The sequence below is a fragment of the Pogona vitticeps genome, chromosome 6 (genome assembly GCF_051106095.1).
Source record: "Pogona vitticeps strain Pit_001003342236 chromosome 6, PviZW2.1, whole genome shotgun sequence".
Taxonomy (NCBI): domain Eukaryota; kingdom Metazoa; phylum Chordata; class Lepidosauria; order Squamata; family Agamidae; genus Pogona; species Pogona vitticeps.
In genome coordinates this window covers 20763721-20776522 of record NC_135788.1, presented here as the reverse complement: position 1 = coordinate 20776522, position 12802 = coordinate 20763721, and the positions used below count along the sequence as shown (strand labels likewise).

At 40.7% G+C, this 12802-nt stretch overlaps 1 protein-coding gene across 1 annotated transcript in view; it reads left to right on the top strand.

Moving 5' to 3' along the window:
- Positions 1–12802, top strand: part of MALRD1 (MAM and LDL receptor class A domain containing 1) — a 215974-nt gene that overhangs the window by 153287 nt on the left and 49885 nt on the right. The window contains exon 26 of the mRNA XM_078378260.1: positions 9084–9359. Coding sequence (XP_078234386.1) covers positions 9084–9359 — 276 coding nt within the window. The remainder of the gene's footprint in view (positions 1–9083; positions 9360–12802) is intronic.

Below are 12802 nucleotides of genomic sequence, written 5' to 3'. Positions count from 1 at the left end.
CTGCTCAACTCAAGCCCACGGCTTCCTTTAGGGAGTCAGTCAATCTCATATTTGATCTTCCTCTTTTCCTGCTGCCTTTCACATTTTCCAGCATTATTGTCTTTCTGGAGAATCCTGCCTTCTCACAATGTGTCCAGAGTAGGGCAGCCTCTGATTCAACATTTTTTCCTCCAGAGACAGTGCAGGCTTAAATACATACAGTATACTGCCCAGCTGCCCAGATTTATTTATTGCTTTTCTCCATTAGAGAGCTCTTGCAGGCTTACCTGGTGGAAGTAGCACCATCAGCAGCTACGTTTACCACGGTCTACCTGGTTTCCCCAAAAATAAGCCCTAGTATGATTTTTCAGGATGCTCATAAATAATATAAGCCCTACCCCAAAAATAAGCCCCAGTGAAGTGAAAGCCTGCCCTCCACCATTGTGCAGCAACCAGAAGAATATGACATGACCATATTTGAATAAATGTAGATTATTGTACATGAAAAATTGTACATGAAAAAAATCCCCTGAAAATACGCCCTAATGTATTTTCAGAGCAAAAATTAATATAGGACCCTGTCTTATTTTCGGGGAAACACGGTAGCTCAGAGGTTGGAAAAAGTTACTCTTCTGGACTACAAAATCCACAACCTGTACCCAGCGTGGCTCTGTCAACTAGGGGATTTTGAGAGTTGTAGTCTAAAATAGTAACATTTTAATGGTCTTGATTTGCTATTGTTTTAACTTATTTGTTTATTAAATTTCTGTCTGGCCTATCTCCCTATAGTGTGACTCAAAGAGATTTGCAAATTATTTAAAAGCACAAAGATTTTAAAAATGCAAATATTTTTTAAAATCACACTATTAATAAGCACAAATACTGAAACAATTGCAAATATTTTAAAAATCAGATAATTAAACATATTTATTAAACTGTTCTAACTATAATCGCTTTAAAATATTTTTAAAACCATTTTAAAAAAATAAAAGGATAAATATTTCTTTAAAATCCTTTCATCGATGGTAGTTTACATAATAAAAGGCTGCCTGAAAGGAAGGTCTTTGCCTGATGGAAGTATGTCAGAGAGGAGGTTGGCATGGTATCCCAGGGGAGGAACGTTCAGTAGCCTGGGATCAGCCATTAAAAAGATCCTCTCTTGTGTCCGCACAAAGTGTACCTATGAAGGTGGTATGAATGAGAAAATGGCCTCCTCTGGAGATCTGAAAGCCCTAGGAGGCTTAGTGGGCCTGGGCATATTGCCATTCTGGTGACTGTTAGGATCAGCTGCCCAGTTGGGTTTAGAGCATTCCACTGGATTTTTTTTAACATGGGGCAGATCTAGCAATCCTCTGTGAAGCTTGCCAGGATACTTGGAGGCCCAGGATTGCCCAAAGATGCCAAATGTAGAAGTTGGCTGTGAAATTGATGTTCCCTTTTTACTGCCACCAATTACAGATAAAATTTGGAAGGACTTCAAAGAAAGGTGAACGTCTTCTCTTGTAATATCAGGACTAGATTATCCAAACTGGATTGCCAACTTATGTGTGTGTGCTGGCCTGCATTTGTATATTTCTAGGCTTTGCTTCACAATCTTCATATCAAAAAGGAAAAACACACAAACACTAAAATTGTTCTATGAGTGAAACTATCCAGGTATAGAAGGTCTGGATGCTTGCAACCTAGCCTTGTCTTTCTGGCACTGTGCCAAGCTCCATTAAAATCTATAACAGTGCTGTGTACCTTGTCACAAAGGCAATTTAGTATGAGCAATGTGATCGAGCAGCATTTTAAGATCGGAACAACCATTGAAGATGGACTGACTTCTGGAGTGAAGAGAATCAATAAATAATGAAGTTGGAAGGGGCCTATAAGGCTATTGAGTCCAACCCCATGCTCAATGCAGAAATACAAATCAAAGGATATCTGCCAGGTGGTTGTCTAAATTTTTCTTGATTGCCTCCAGTGTTGGAGCACTCACTGCCTCTGGAAGTAACTGGTTCTATTGCTGTACTGCTCTAACAATTAGGAAGTTTTTTCCTGATATTCAACCGAAATCTGGCTCCCTGTAACTTGAGTACATTATTACATGTCCTGCACTCTGGGATGATCGAGAACAGATCCTGCCCCTCCTCTGTATGACTACCATTCAAGTGTTTGAAAAGTGCTATCATATCTCTCCTCTGGCTTCTTTTCTCAAGGCTAAACATGTCCATTTCTTTCAATTTTTCCTCATAGAGCTTGGTTTCCAGCCCCCTGGTAATCCTTGTTGCCCTTCTCTGAACTTGTTCTAGTTTGTTGTCATCCTTGTTGAAATGTGGTGTCCAGAACTGAATTATTCTTCGATTCAAGAAGCTTAACACTACCCCTTCAAAAGCTAATGTTTCAAGAGCAGATGGTCTGTTGGGTAGATTAGAACTAGATTACCTACTCAGTGATAGAGCAAGAGCAAGACCTTGGGCACTCCCTCCCTGAATTATAGGCGCCAGTACTCCATTTTATGCTTTGGTGAACACTCATGATAATTCACAACCCTGCCAGGAAGCCCATAAACACTGCAAGTTTGACTTTGTGAACATTGTGATAATCACTCAAGTATACTTGTCCTTGCAGGGACCACTTCTTCCCTGCAAATGAAGGGACAGACAGAATGCTAATGCCTTAACAATGAGTTTGAACCTAGCTGGTGCACTATTGATTTATTCAGTCTTTAGAAAATAGCACTGTTCTCCACAAACATAGTTTTTTAGTGGCTTGATTTGTATAGCCACAGACTAATGTCATTTTAAAATGCCATAATAAATCCCCCCTTAGTAAATAACTGAAAACCCAGCTTCTGTTTTAGAATATTTTCTTATATATTGCAGCTTAGGGCCTCCCCACAGATTTTTATTGATTATAAAATACTTTCTCAATAATAAATAATGTGCTTCAATTCCCTCCATGCTTATAGGAAGTGATCCTAAGCACACGTAGGAAAATAAGTCATATTGATAGAATTTGTTTCCAGTAAATCTGTCCAAAGGTGATGTCGTTAGATAAATTGAAATATGTCTTTTGATTATTGTGTCTCCAAAACAACACGGTTATATACTTCTACTCATATTTGCTAAAGGATAGATTTCTTTTTAATTTTTTTCTTCATTATTTATCCATGTGTCCTGTCATATTTTCTAAATGTACCCTACTTTGTTTTCCTAATTCATTGTTGTTGTTACATGCCATCAGGTCACCTCCAACTTATGGTGACTATATGAAATAGTGATTTCCAAAGTGCCCTGTCCTTAAGTGCCCTGCTCATCTCTTGCAAATTCATTGTTTGTACAATTCTAAATATTGCTTCAAAAGCATCTTCCAATCTTCCATGTTTGTTCAAAAGGGAGTGTTGGCTTTTCCTTTTCTAAATGATACAGGTTTTGTGGTGCCTTAAAGCTTAAATCCAGGTGTTAGTCCCATGTAGGACAGACCCACTGAATCATTGAGAAATAGGACATCAATACATACTTCTATAAGTTCCTTTGGTTTAGTGGGTCTATTAAAACTGGGATTTATAATTGAACTTATGTTTATAGGTTACCATGGTGGCAAACTGCATGAGTAGAGAAATTATTTGTTGAGAATTCATCTCAGCCACACAGAGATCTTTGGCAAGCCATTATTGACTCATTTTTGTCTTCCTTTCATCTGTCCTTGTATATATTACATGGAGATAATAATGCTAACCTTCCGTGTATAGGTAGAGTGTTGCAATGATTGTTGGAATAAGGTATATGCAGTCTATGGAGACAACTGAATTTCCCAGTGCTCCTGGTTCTCAGCTCACAGAAACACATATACTGTATTTTTCCGTCTATGATCCCTTTGATGGGCTTCAGTTTGCTTATAAAGAAAATAGATCAACCGAGGATGCGATCAATACTGTGCTTTATATGGCTTTATCCCACTTGGAAACACAAGGGAATTATGTAAGAATGCTGTTCGCGGACTTTAGCTCTGCTTTTAACACCATTATACCCCACAGATTAATAGACAAACTTAAAGATCTTGATTTTCCAGATTCTATCTGTCTGTGGATTTTGGATTTTTTAACAAATCGTCCACAAAGGGTTAAACTGAATGACTACATCTCTACTGACAAGATACTCAGCACTGGCACTCCACAAGGCTGTGTCCTTAGTCCACTACTGTTCTCCATTTATTCATCGGATTGCACCAATAACCATCCCAGTAATAGGATTATCAAATTTGCAGACGATACTACACTAGTAGGACTTATCTCTGGGGATGATGAGTCTGCGTATCGGGACGAGGTATTACAGCTATCCCGCTGGTGCAAAAAAAACAATCTTTTATTTAACATCCAAAAAACCAAGGAATTCATAGTGGACTATAGGAAAAAAAGAGCAGACATTCAGCCACTGTATATAGATGGAGTGTGTGTGGAACAGGTGGTTGAATGTAAGTTTCTTGGGACTATCATAACAAATGACCTGACTTGGAGTGCAAACACCGCTGCGTTAATCAGGAAGGCACAACAACGGTTGTATTTTCTAAGGATTCTTAGAAAGCAACAATTGACTGAGAGTTTGTTAATCACCTTCTATCGGAGTTCGATTGAGAGCATATTATCCTACTGTCTCTGTGTATGGTTCACGAGCTGCACAGTGGCAGAGAAAAAGGCAATTCAAAGGGTGATTAAGACGGCCCAAAACATCATTGGCTGTTCACTCCTCTCTTTGGAAGAATTGTATAAGAACAGATGTAAGAGGAAGATATCTAACATACTGAAAGACTCATCTCATCTTGGATATCAGCTCTTTAAACTATTACCATCAGGAAGGAGATTCAGGGTATTGAAAGCAAGGACAAGCAGATTCAAGAACAGTTTTTACCCAAGTGCAGTATTGAGTTTAAATGCGGGGCCATAGGTTTTTGGTGGAATTTTAATTGCTGAGAGAAAACGGGGTATCTATATTTGGATGGTGAAAGTTGTGTATATTTTAACTTTTTTTTGTAGTGTTGTCCAGTTTTACCTTGGGGAAGAGCACCTCATTTCGTTGCACCCACTTGTGAGTGCAATGACAAATAAATTTCTTATGTCTTATGTCTTATGTCTATAAGCCACTACTTTTTCCTAAAATCATTGCACTAAAAATTGAAGGGTGTCTTTTACACAGAAGTAAGCTGAGATAGCTGAGGAGAGAACAAAACAGCACATACTGTACCTTGCCTCTGTAAACAGGCTTCCTTCAATCAGGAGACTTAGGTTTCTCCAATCATGAGCCTTATGGAACTGATGTCAGCTGATCCTGAACAAACCAATTGGAATACATCTCCTTGGAGGTGGAGCCTATAGGTTCAGATTCAACAGAGACTCAAAATATCCAATGTTCTGAGCCCAGAGGCTGAATCCTCAAAGCTGTTTTCTTAATTTTTGGGTTAGAAAATTGGGAGGGGGGTGCCTCTTATAAATGGGGCCATGTTGTAAATGGAAAAATATGGCATTACATTTACTAATATGTCAGGATTAAGGGTAGTGGGGCTGACAGATAGACAGACAGTTCTCCATTGCTACCAGACCAGTAAGGCACAGGTTAATCCTCAGTAGCTATTTACAGTTTCATTGCAAACATTAATCTTGTTGCAAGGTAACATACAAAATGTTTGTGCTGTAATATTCTGTTTTCTTGATCTAAATATGGATTCATGTTGGTGACAGTGTCTAACCTGACAAACAAACAAACATCCCAGCATTATAAGACACACAGGGATGTTAGATGCCGTCCTTCCGGCTGCTGTAAACCTTAAGGATGGCATCTAACAAGGCGCTATTTCCTGGTGGTGGTAGGGCCTTCAGAGTCAGATCGGATGGCATTGCAGCCTAGATCACAACTCCATTGGTTTCACTGCCGGTGAGAGTGCAGATTGTCTGAGGAACCTGCCAGCTACAGGTTAGGCTTGCCTTGAGCAGTAACTGCTCACCATTCCCCTGCTCAAATCAAAATTCTTAATTTAAGACTTCTACTGTAGCAAAGAAGAAGAAGAAGAAGAAAGAATTGTGACAACTTGGAGACAAACACATCTATTCCAGCAATCCACTTCTTCAGACACTTTTATTCATCTCAAAGGTGCCACAGGATGTTTATTTTTTGTTTCGGCCTTGGTTTTGTTCCTGCAGACACAGGCTAACATAACAGTCTCTCTGAAAACTTCTACTGTAATTATTCATAATTCCTTATTAAAAGATAGGGGAAAAGAGTATGCATTAGAGCTCCCAGTGTTTATATGTTCCTTTTTCTTTGAAATGTATAATTAAAAACACTAGAAACTACGCATAGTATATTCTAATAGCAACAAATGACTCAAAAGTGAGTGCCCGTCGCTTGTCCCAGCTCCCGCCAACCTAGCGGTTCGAAAGCATGCAAATGCAAGTAGATAGATAGGGACCACACTCGGTGGGAAGGTAACAGCGTTCCGTGTCTAAGTTGCACTGGCCATGTGACCACGGAAGATTGTCTTCAGACAAAACGCTGGCTCTATGGCTTGGAAACGGGGATGAGCACCGCCCCCTAGAGTCGAACATGACTGGACAAAAATTGTCAAGGGGAACCTTTACCTTTACTTTTAAAACACTGTATGAATATCATATTTCAAGACAATCAAAACATACATTAAGATTTTAAAAATCAAGTTTAAAAACCATTTTAAAACCATTTAAACATTTGTAAAAAAAAAACACCTTCACAAACTTCATTTCTGACAGAACTTTCTGCTTAAAGGCTTGCCTGAAGAGGAAGGTCTTTGCCTGATGACAGAAGGACAAGAGGGAAGGGCCCAACCTGGCTTCTTGGGGCAGTGCATTCCGAAGCCTGGCAGGAGCCACTGAGAAGACCCTCTCTTGTGTCCTCACCAAATGTGCTTGGAAGGTGGTGGAACCAAGAGAAGGGCCTCTCCAGAAGATCTGAGGAACTAAAAACACTCATATTGGGTGATACAGCCCTTCAAATAGCCTGGACTTTGGCAACGTGGCAAGAGATGTTGTGAGGTTGTAGCTAGAATGGCAGAGAAAGAGAGGGAACATGCGATCCAAAATCCCATCAATCATGAACATCACTTGGGCCATGAAATTTTCTCTATAGGCTTCTCTCAGAGGGTTGTTATGTAGATAAAAAGCCGGGGGAGGGAGCTGCACTACACCAAGGTGGAGGAACAGAACTGTAATGAGTAAAACGCTATTGCTGGTTTTTCAGAGGAGAACTAGCGTCCAGACAAAGCTGGGTCATTTTTCATTTTAAAGAATGGAAATTTGGGAATAGGGCACTGTATCAAATACATTTCCTAGAGTGGTAGATTTTGATTCTGGAACAAATCTGGGCCATTCACTGTCAAATAAAGGTCAGAAGTTGAAAGTTACAATTGCCAAAGTGTTAGGAGGATGTGTTTAGAAGTAGTCTGAATAAGTGTGAAATAAGGTAGGATCCTGAAATGACAGAACTTCAGTTACCCTATCCTTTGAATAAACAAAAGCATGTTGTACTCCCAATATCTTCTAAGTTGAAGTATTTCATTGGTTTTCTATATAAATGTTTATTACTGCTTTCATATTCAAGGACCCAAATTATGTCACAGTGCATGCCTGAGCCAGCCTAAGAGTATAACACATTTCAACCAAAGTTTAATGCTGCAGGAGATACTGAATCATTAATGTTAATGAGACAATGTTGATGAAAATTCCAGGCAATGAAACATAAAACATTGCTGTGTTCATTGTTTAGTAGCTGACAGCTCAACACCACTTTATCTGAAAAGACCTTGAAAGTATTCTATCAATCTAAGGCATTTCCACTGATTTTCTATGGTATTGGTTTCACATTTACCCTGGATTAATGGAGTAAGAATCTGATAAACTTTCAGATATTTCTCTGTCTAAATCTCAACCACATTTCACTCTTTAATATCTTGGCCCCTGAATCCTAAACACGTTTATTTTGACATATTTCAATGGATTTTTTCCCCTCAAAGTAAAGAAAAACCTTTCCAAAGAAGGTTTGTGAATAAATGCTGAATCATAGCATTTATGATTCACCCCCTTTTAAACTCCTCTTCGAAAGACTGAGATGTCAGAATGGGCCCTAATTCTGCCTAGGATCTAACCATTCTCATTATTCAAGGTAATGAGACTCTCTTTCTTTCCTTCCCTCCTCCTCTGAAAACTGAAAAAAATGCTCTCTGAGATGGTCAAGGGAAATTAGGTTGCACATAATTGTCCTACACAATTACCTGGAAAGAACCCCTCACATGAACTTAGAGCTCATCATATGAGCAGACGTTAAGACTGCACTGAAAAGGTCAGACTAAATAGTCAGAGGATTTCCAGATATTAGCATGTTCGACCTATGAGAGGATGCCTGAGAAACAAGACTTGCATATTGGACCTATGTGCACCTTTCAATGATGAATCGCAAAACAAAACACCTTAGGATGCAAGATAATTGTGGCGGACATGGAGATGTATTAGGACAAAGAGTTGTTTTAATAACTAGATAGGTTTCTAACTAAGCATAATGTCCAATTTGACCCTACGTTGCATCAGTCTTAGTATAATGCTTTAAGTATAATGCCATTTAATCAATGAGAAAAGAATGGTGAGAACTCCATACAGTTTGTGCAACATGATGTGATTAATTGGTAAGTGTGCTTCTTGGTAGCCCAATCAGGCACTTAATTAGAACACATCCTGACACTTTGCCAATTAGCCACAATTAGGAATGGCAAATTACACAAACACCATAAACACCAACAAAATTGTGGCTGTTATTGTAGAAGGAAGGTGTTAATTAACCATAGTTAGTGCTACAATCTTATGTATGTACTTTATATTGAGAGTAATACATCCCATAAAAGATTGGTAGGAGGTGTTTAGAACTAAATAAGTCCAGGATTGCAGCCTAAGGCTATCCTGAAGCTTACTCCATACCCCAACCCTCAAAATAACTCAAGAGCTAAGAAAACAATAAATAGTAAGGTGAGGGAGTTCTGTGGCTCCTAATCTAGGGAGGGAGCTGAAGAGAGCTGAAATTTTGATCCTGTTTATCTCTTTCTAGGTTCTGTTGCACCCCAACCTCCAACCTGTAACAGTGACCAATTCACTTGTGTGTATGTGAAGCAGTGTGTGCCCCTGTCTGCAAAATGCAACAGAGTGGAAGATTGTGCTGATGGAAGTGATGAAATAGCTTGTCCCATTGAGAAACCTACTGCAGCTTCCCCAAGGCTCTGTAAGGACACCGAGTTCCAATGTGCCAACCAGCTGTGTATCCCATCACTCTTGAGATGTGATGGTGTGCCTGACTGTATGTTCAACGAAGATGAAGCTAATTGCCGTAAGTCACAAACTCGCTTGCAATTGTTTTCTTAAAAGCTTTGGACACAAAAATGACCAACTTCACTTCAGGTTGAATGTGAGAAGGCAGTGTGGTCCTTTCCAAGGGTTTTGACATAGAACTTCCCATCATTAGAGGTAGCAGAATTTATATCTGAACAAACGTGCATAAGGTTGTGCTGTAATTTACTGAAAAGCAATAGACCATCGTTTGTTTCTCTTTTAGTTCAGGCAGGGACAGAAAGTAGATCTGGATAAATCTCAAGGTGATTTGTAATAGATTGGAAGGAGTTGTTAACGAGTGAGGGGGGAAGGCTGCCCATCCTTCCCATTCCCATGATGTTGCTGGAACTGCAAAAGTTTGTGTTTAACACGTGGATTTTTGTATGGAAGGACAAGGAGCTCTTACCACAACTTATTCTTAGGCTCAAATTATTGTGCAGTTTTGGTTGCTGGGAGCTGCCTTGGGTCCTCTGTTGATAAAAAAGTGACATCAGAAATCTATTTTGAGTTTATGGTTGAAGAAAGAAAGAAAAAGCAGATCCTGCAAGCTGGATATTTGCCAATTCCTGTTCTAATTCTCTAGACATGACATACCCTAGTCCTTCAGAGAGCCATGCCCATGTTTCAGGGATTCTGAAACTGTAGTCGAAAAAAAAAGAGAAGTGTGTCTAAAAATGTGTTCTTAAAAATGTGGTACACTGTTTATGGCACTGGCAGACATTTACATTTCTGTATAATGATGAAAGTGAGGCTGTCCTATTTGGGGCATATCTTGAGAAGACAGGTTTTTCTGGAAAAGGCAAGAATTCTAGGAAATGTGGAAGGCAACAGGAAAGGAGGAAGACCAATTTGGAGATGGAATGACTCCCCAAAAGAAGCCACAGGCTTGAGTTTTCAAGAGCTGAGCAGGGCTGTTGAGGATAGGACGTTTTGGAGGTCACTCATTCATAGGGTCGCCATAAATTGGAGTTGACTTGATGGCACATAACAAGCACAATATATAATGTCAGCATCATATAATACATCTTGTGTTCATTCCAAATTCCGAGATACCCTCTCAGTCTAGAAAGCCAAGTAGTTACTTTAAAAAAAAAAGAAGAAGAAGGCTTCTCAGTACCACAGACCACCCAAATTCTTTTCTGGGCATTGGCCTCAATTTCTGTCAAGTAAAAAATATTTTCCTAGAGCAGAAGCTAGACTGAGGAATACATATGCTCTGTAAATATAAGACAAAAATCTAGAATTAAAAGTGAAGCAATCCAAAAAACTGTCACTCAGATTTTTGGAAGCCTTCATCTCTGCCACTGGTCCCACCACAAAATTCTTGGCTTGTCTGATTTAAAGATTTGTGTAGACAGAAAGTTTCCGGCAATACTGTCAGAAGAGCTTGATAGTAGGGTATATATGTTAGTGGCACATTATAGCTATTATTGTCCTCTCAACCCCGGAATAAAGACGTGAGACAAGAATTATGGATTAAAACATGGGCCATTTTATTAATCATAATCAATGTTGCCATCCTTTGGCAAAGGGTGGCCTGCCATAGTGCGGAATCAGGTTAAACTGTAGTGATCTCAAAGGCCCCTTAAGCAAAAATGGGCGAGTCCCTGGCCCCACGTTCTCGCAGACAGTGAGAATCTGGTTGGCTACAATTTGATCACCCGCGGAACTCAAGCCAGCTTCTCCTTGTTGACTGTTGGTCCGGTTGGGGCCCCAGCATATCTTTCCCGCCAACCACTGTAATTGCACAGTCCGCAACACTAGGACGTCAGATGGGCTATAGCTTACTTGAGTTTGTAATGGGATTCACCAGAAAACCTGTTACAGTGGTGCCTCGCATTACGATGTTAATTCGTTCCAGCGAAATCGCTGTAGAACGAAAATGTTGTAATGCAAAATAAAAAAGCCCATAGAAACGCATTAAAACCCAATTAATGCGTTCCTATGGACTTAAAACTCACCGTCCAGTGAAGATCCTCCATAGCGTGGCCATTTTCGCTGCCCGTGCAGCGAGGAATCCATCCCAGAAAAGAGCAGGGAGCCATTTTTTTAACCCAGCAGCCATTTTTAAACCACCAATCAGTTGGCCGAAAATTGTCGTTTTGCGAGAATTGGTTCCCGAAGCAGGGAACCGATCATCGCAAAGTGAAATTCCCCCATTGAAACCATCGTAAAGTGATCACTTTTGCGATCGCAAAAAGTTCATTATAATGCGATTTTGTCGTTAAACGGGGCGCTCGTCTTGCCAGGCACCACTGTATATCTGCACTACCTGCCACAGCATAGGGATTATCCATGCTAAGTCCCATGCCTGCCATCGAGCCTATAAAGCTCAGCAAGTGGGTTTCCCTTGATGTCTTCAAGGAAGACATCCAAACCCAAATTGAACAGATGTACACCATCGTTCTGAAAAAACGCAGTCCTATCCAAGTGGATCCTCTGGTGACCAATCACCAATCCAAGGCTGGCACTGATCACTCTGCAAACCTCCTGGTTAACACTCCTGTATGCTGTGTTAATGGGGAAAAATTCCTGGCATCTCTCCATGCCAACCAAGGGACAATCATCGACCGTACTATACGTATGGCCAGATACGTGGCCTTCAACCATCTCAGGTAGCATAAAACGTCCAAAATGAAGCCTTTCCATGAAACCTGGCCAAATCGTTGCCACCCAGATGTATTACCAATAGATCTGATGGAAATTGGCCAAAGGCCACCACCCTGCATAACTGGCTCCACAGCATTCCACACAGCCCTTTCTATACGATGTGGGCTCTGGCTGCAAGGCTCAGGTTGTTCCCCCATGGGGATGCAGCCGCATAACGCGCGTCACCACAGAACCTGCAGAGACATAACCAAACCAGGCCCCTGCCTATACGTTAGGAAGTGTTCTAATATACCTACAAATGCCTACAATAATTGGATTAAGACCACCAACCCAGACACTTAATTTCATCTGTATGGTATCCCAAGGCCGCAGCTGTAGAGGCCCTGAAACCCTGTGTGTCTTATGGCGTATAAAAGTGAGAACTAAATTGTCCACTGCCAGCCCAAGGCCAGGCAGGAATTGGTGACTGAGTGCCCGGTGCAATGGCTGACTCACCTGTTGAAGGCGTTGCCTGGCTCCTCTCTGCCATATAGCTGATCCAGGTCTTCTATGTCCACCACTTCTTGCCTGTTGGAACTACAGCTGCAGAACCAGACGGGGCCATAGTTGATGCCCTTCACCTTTTGTCCATATACCGTGACCGTGGTGTAGCTGTTGTCCTATCTGCATCACCTCTGGATGTCCCTGCCGATTGCTGCTCCGCTTCAAGAACAGTAAATCTAGACATCAGGTGATTAGCTATTGCTTTAAGATTTCCCTTACGATGGCTGTTAGCCTCCCTAGCTAAGTGACATGGCTCAGCCTCACTGGCCTGAGGTGCCTGTCGCTCGA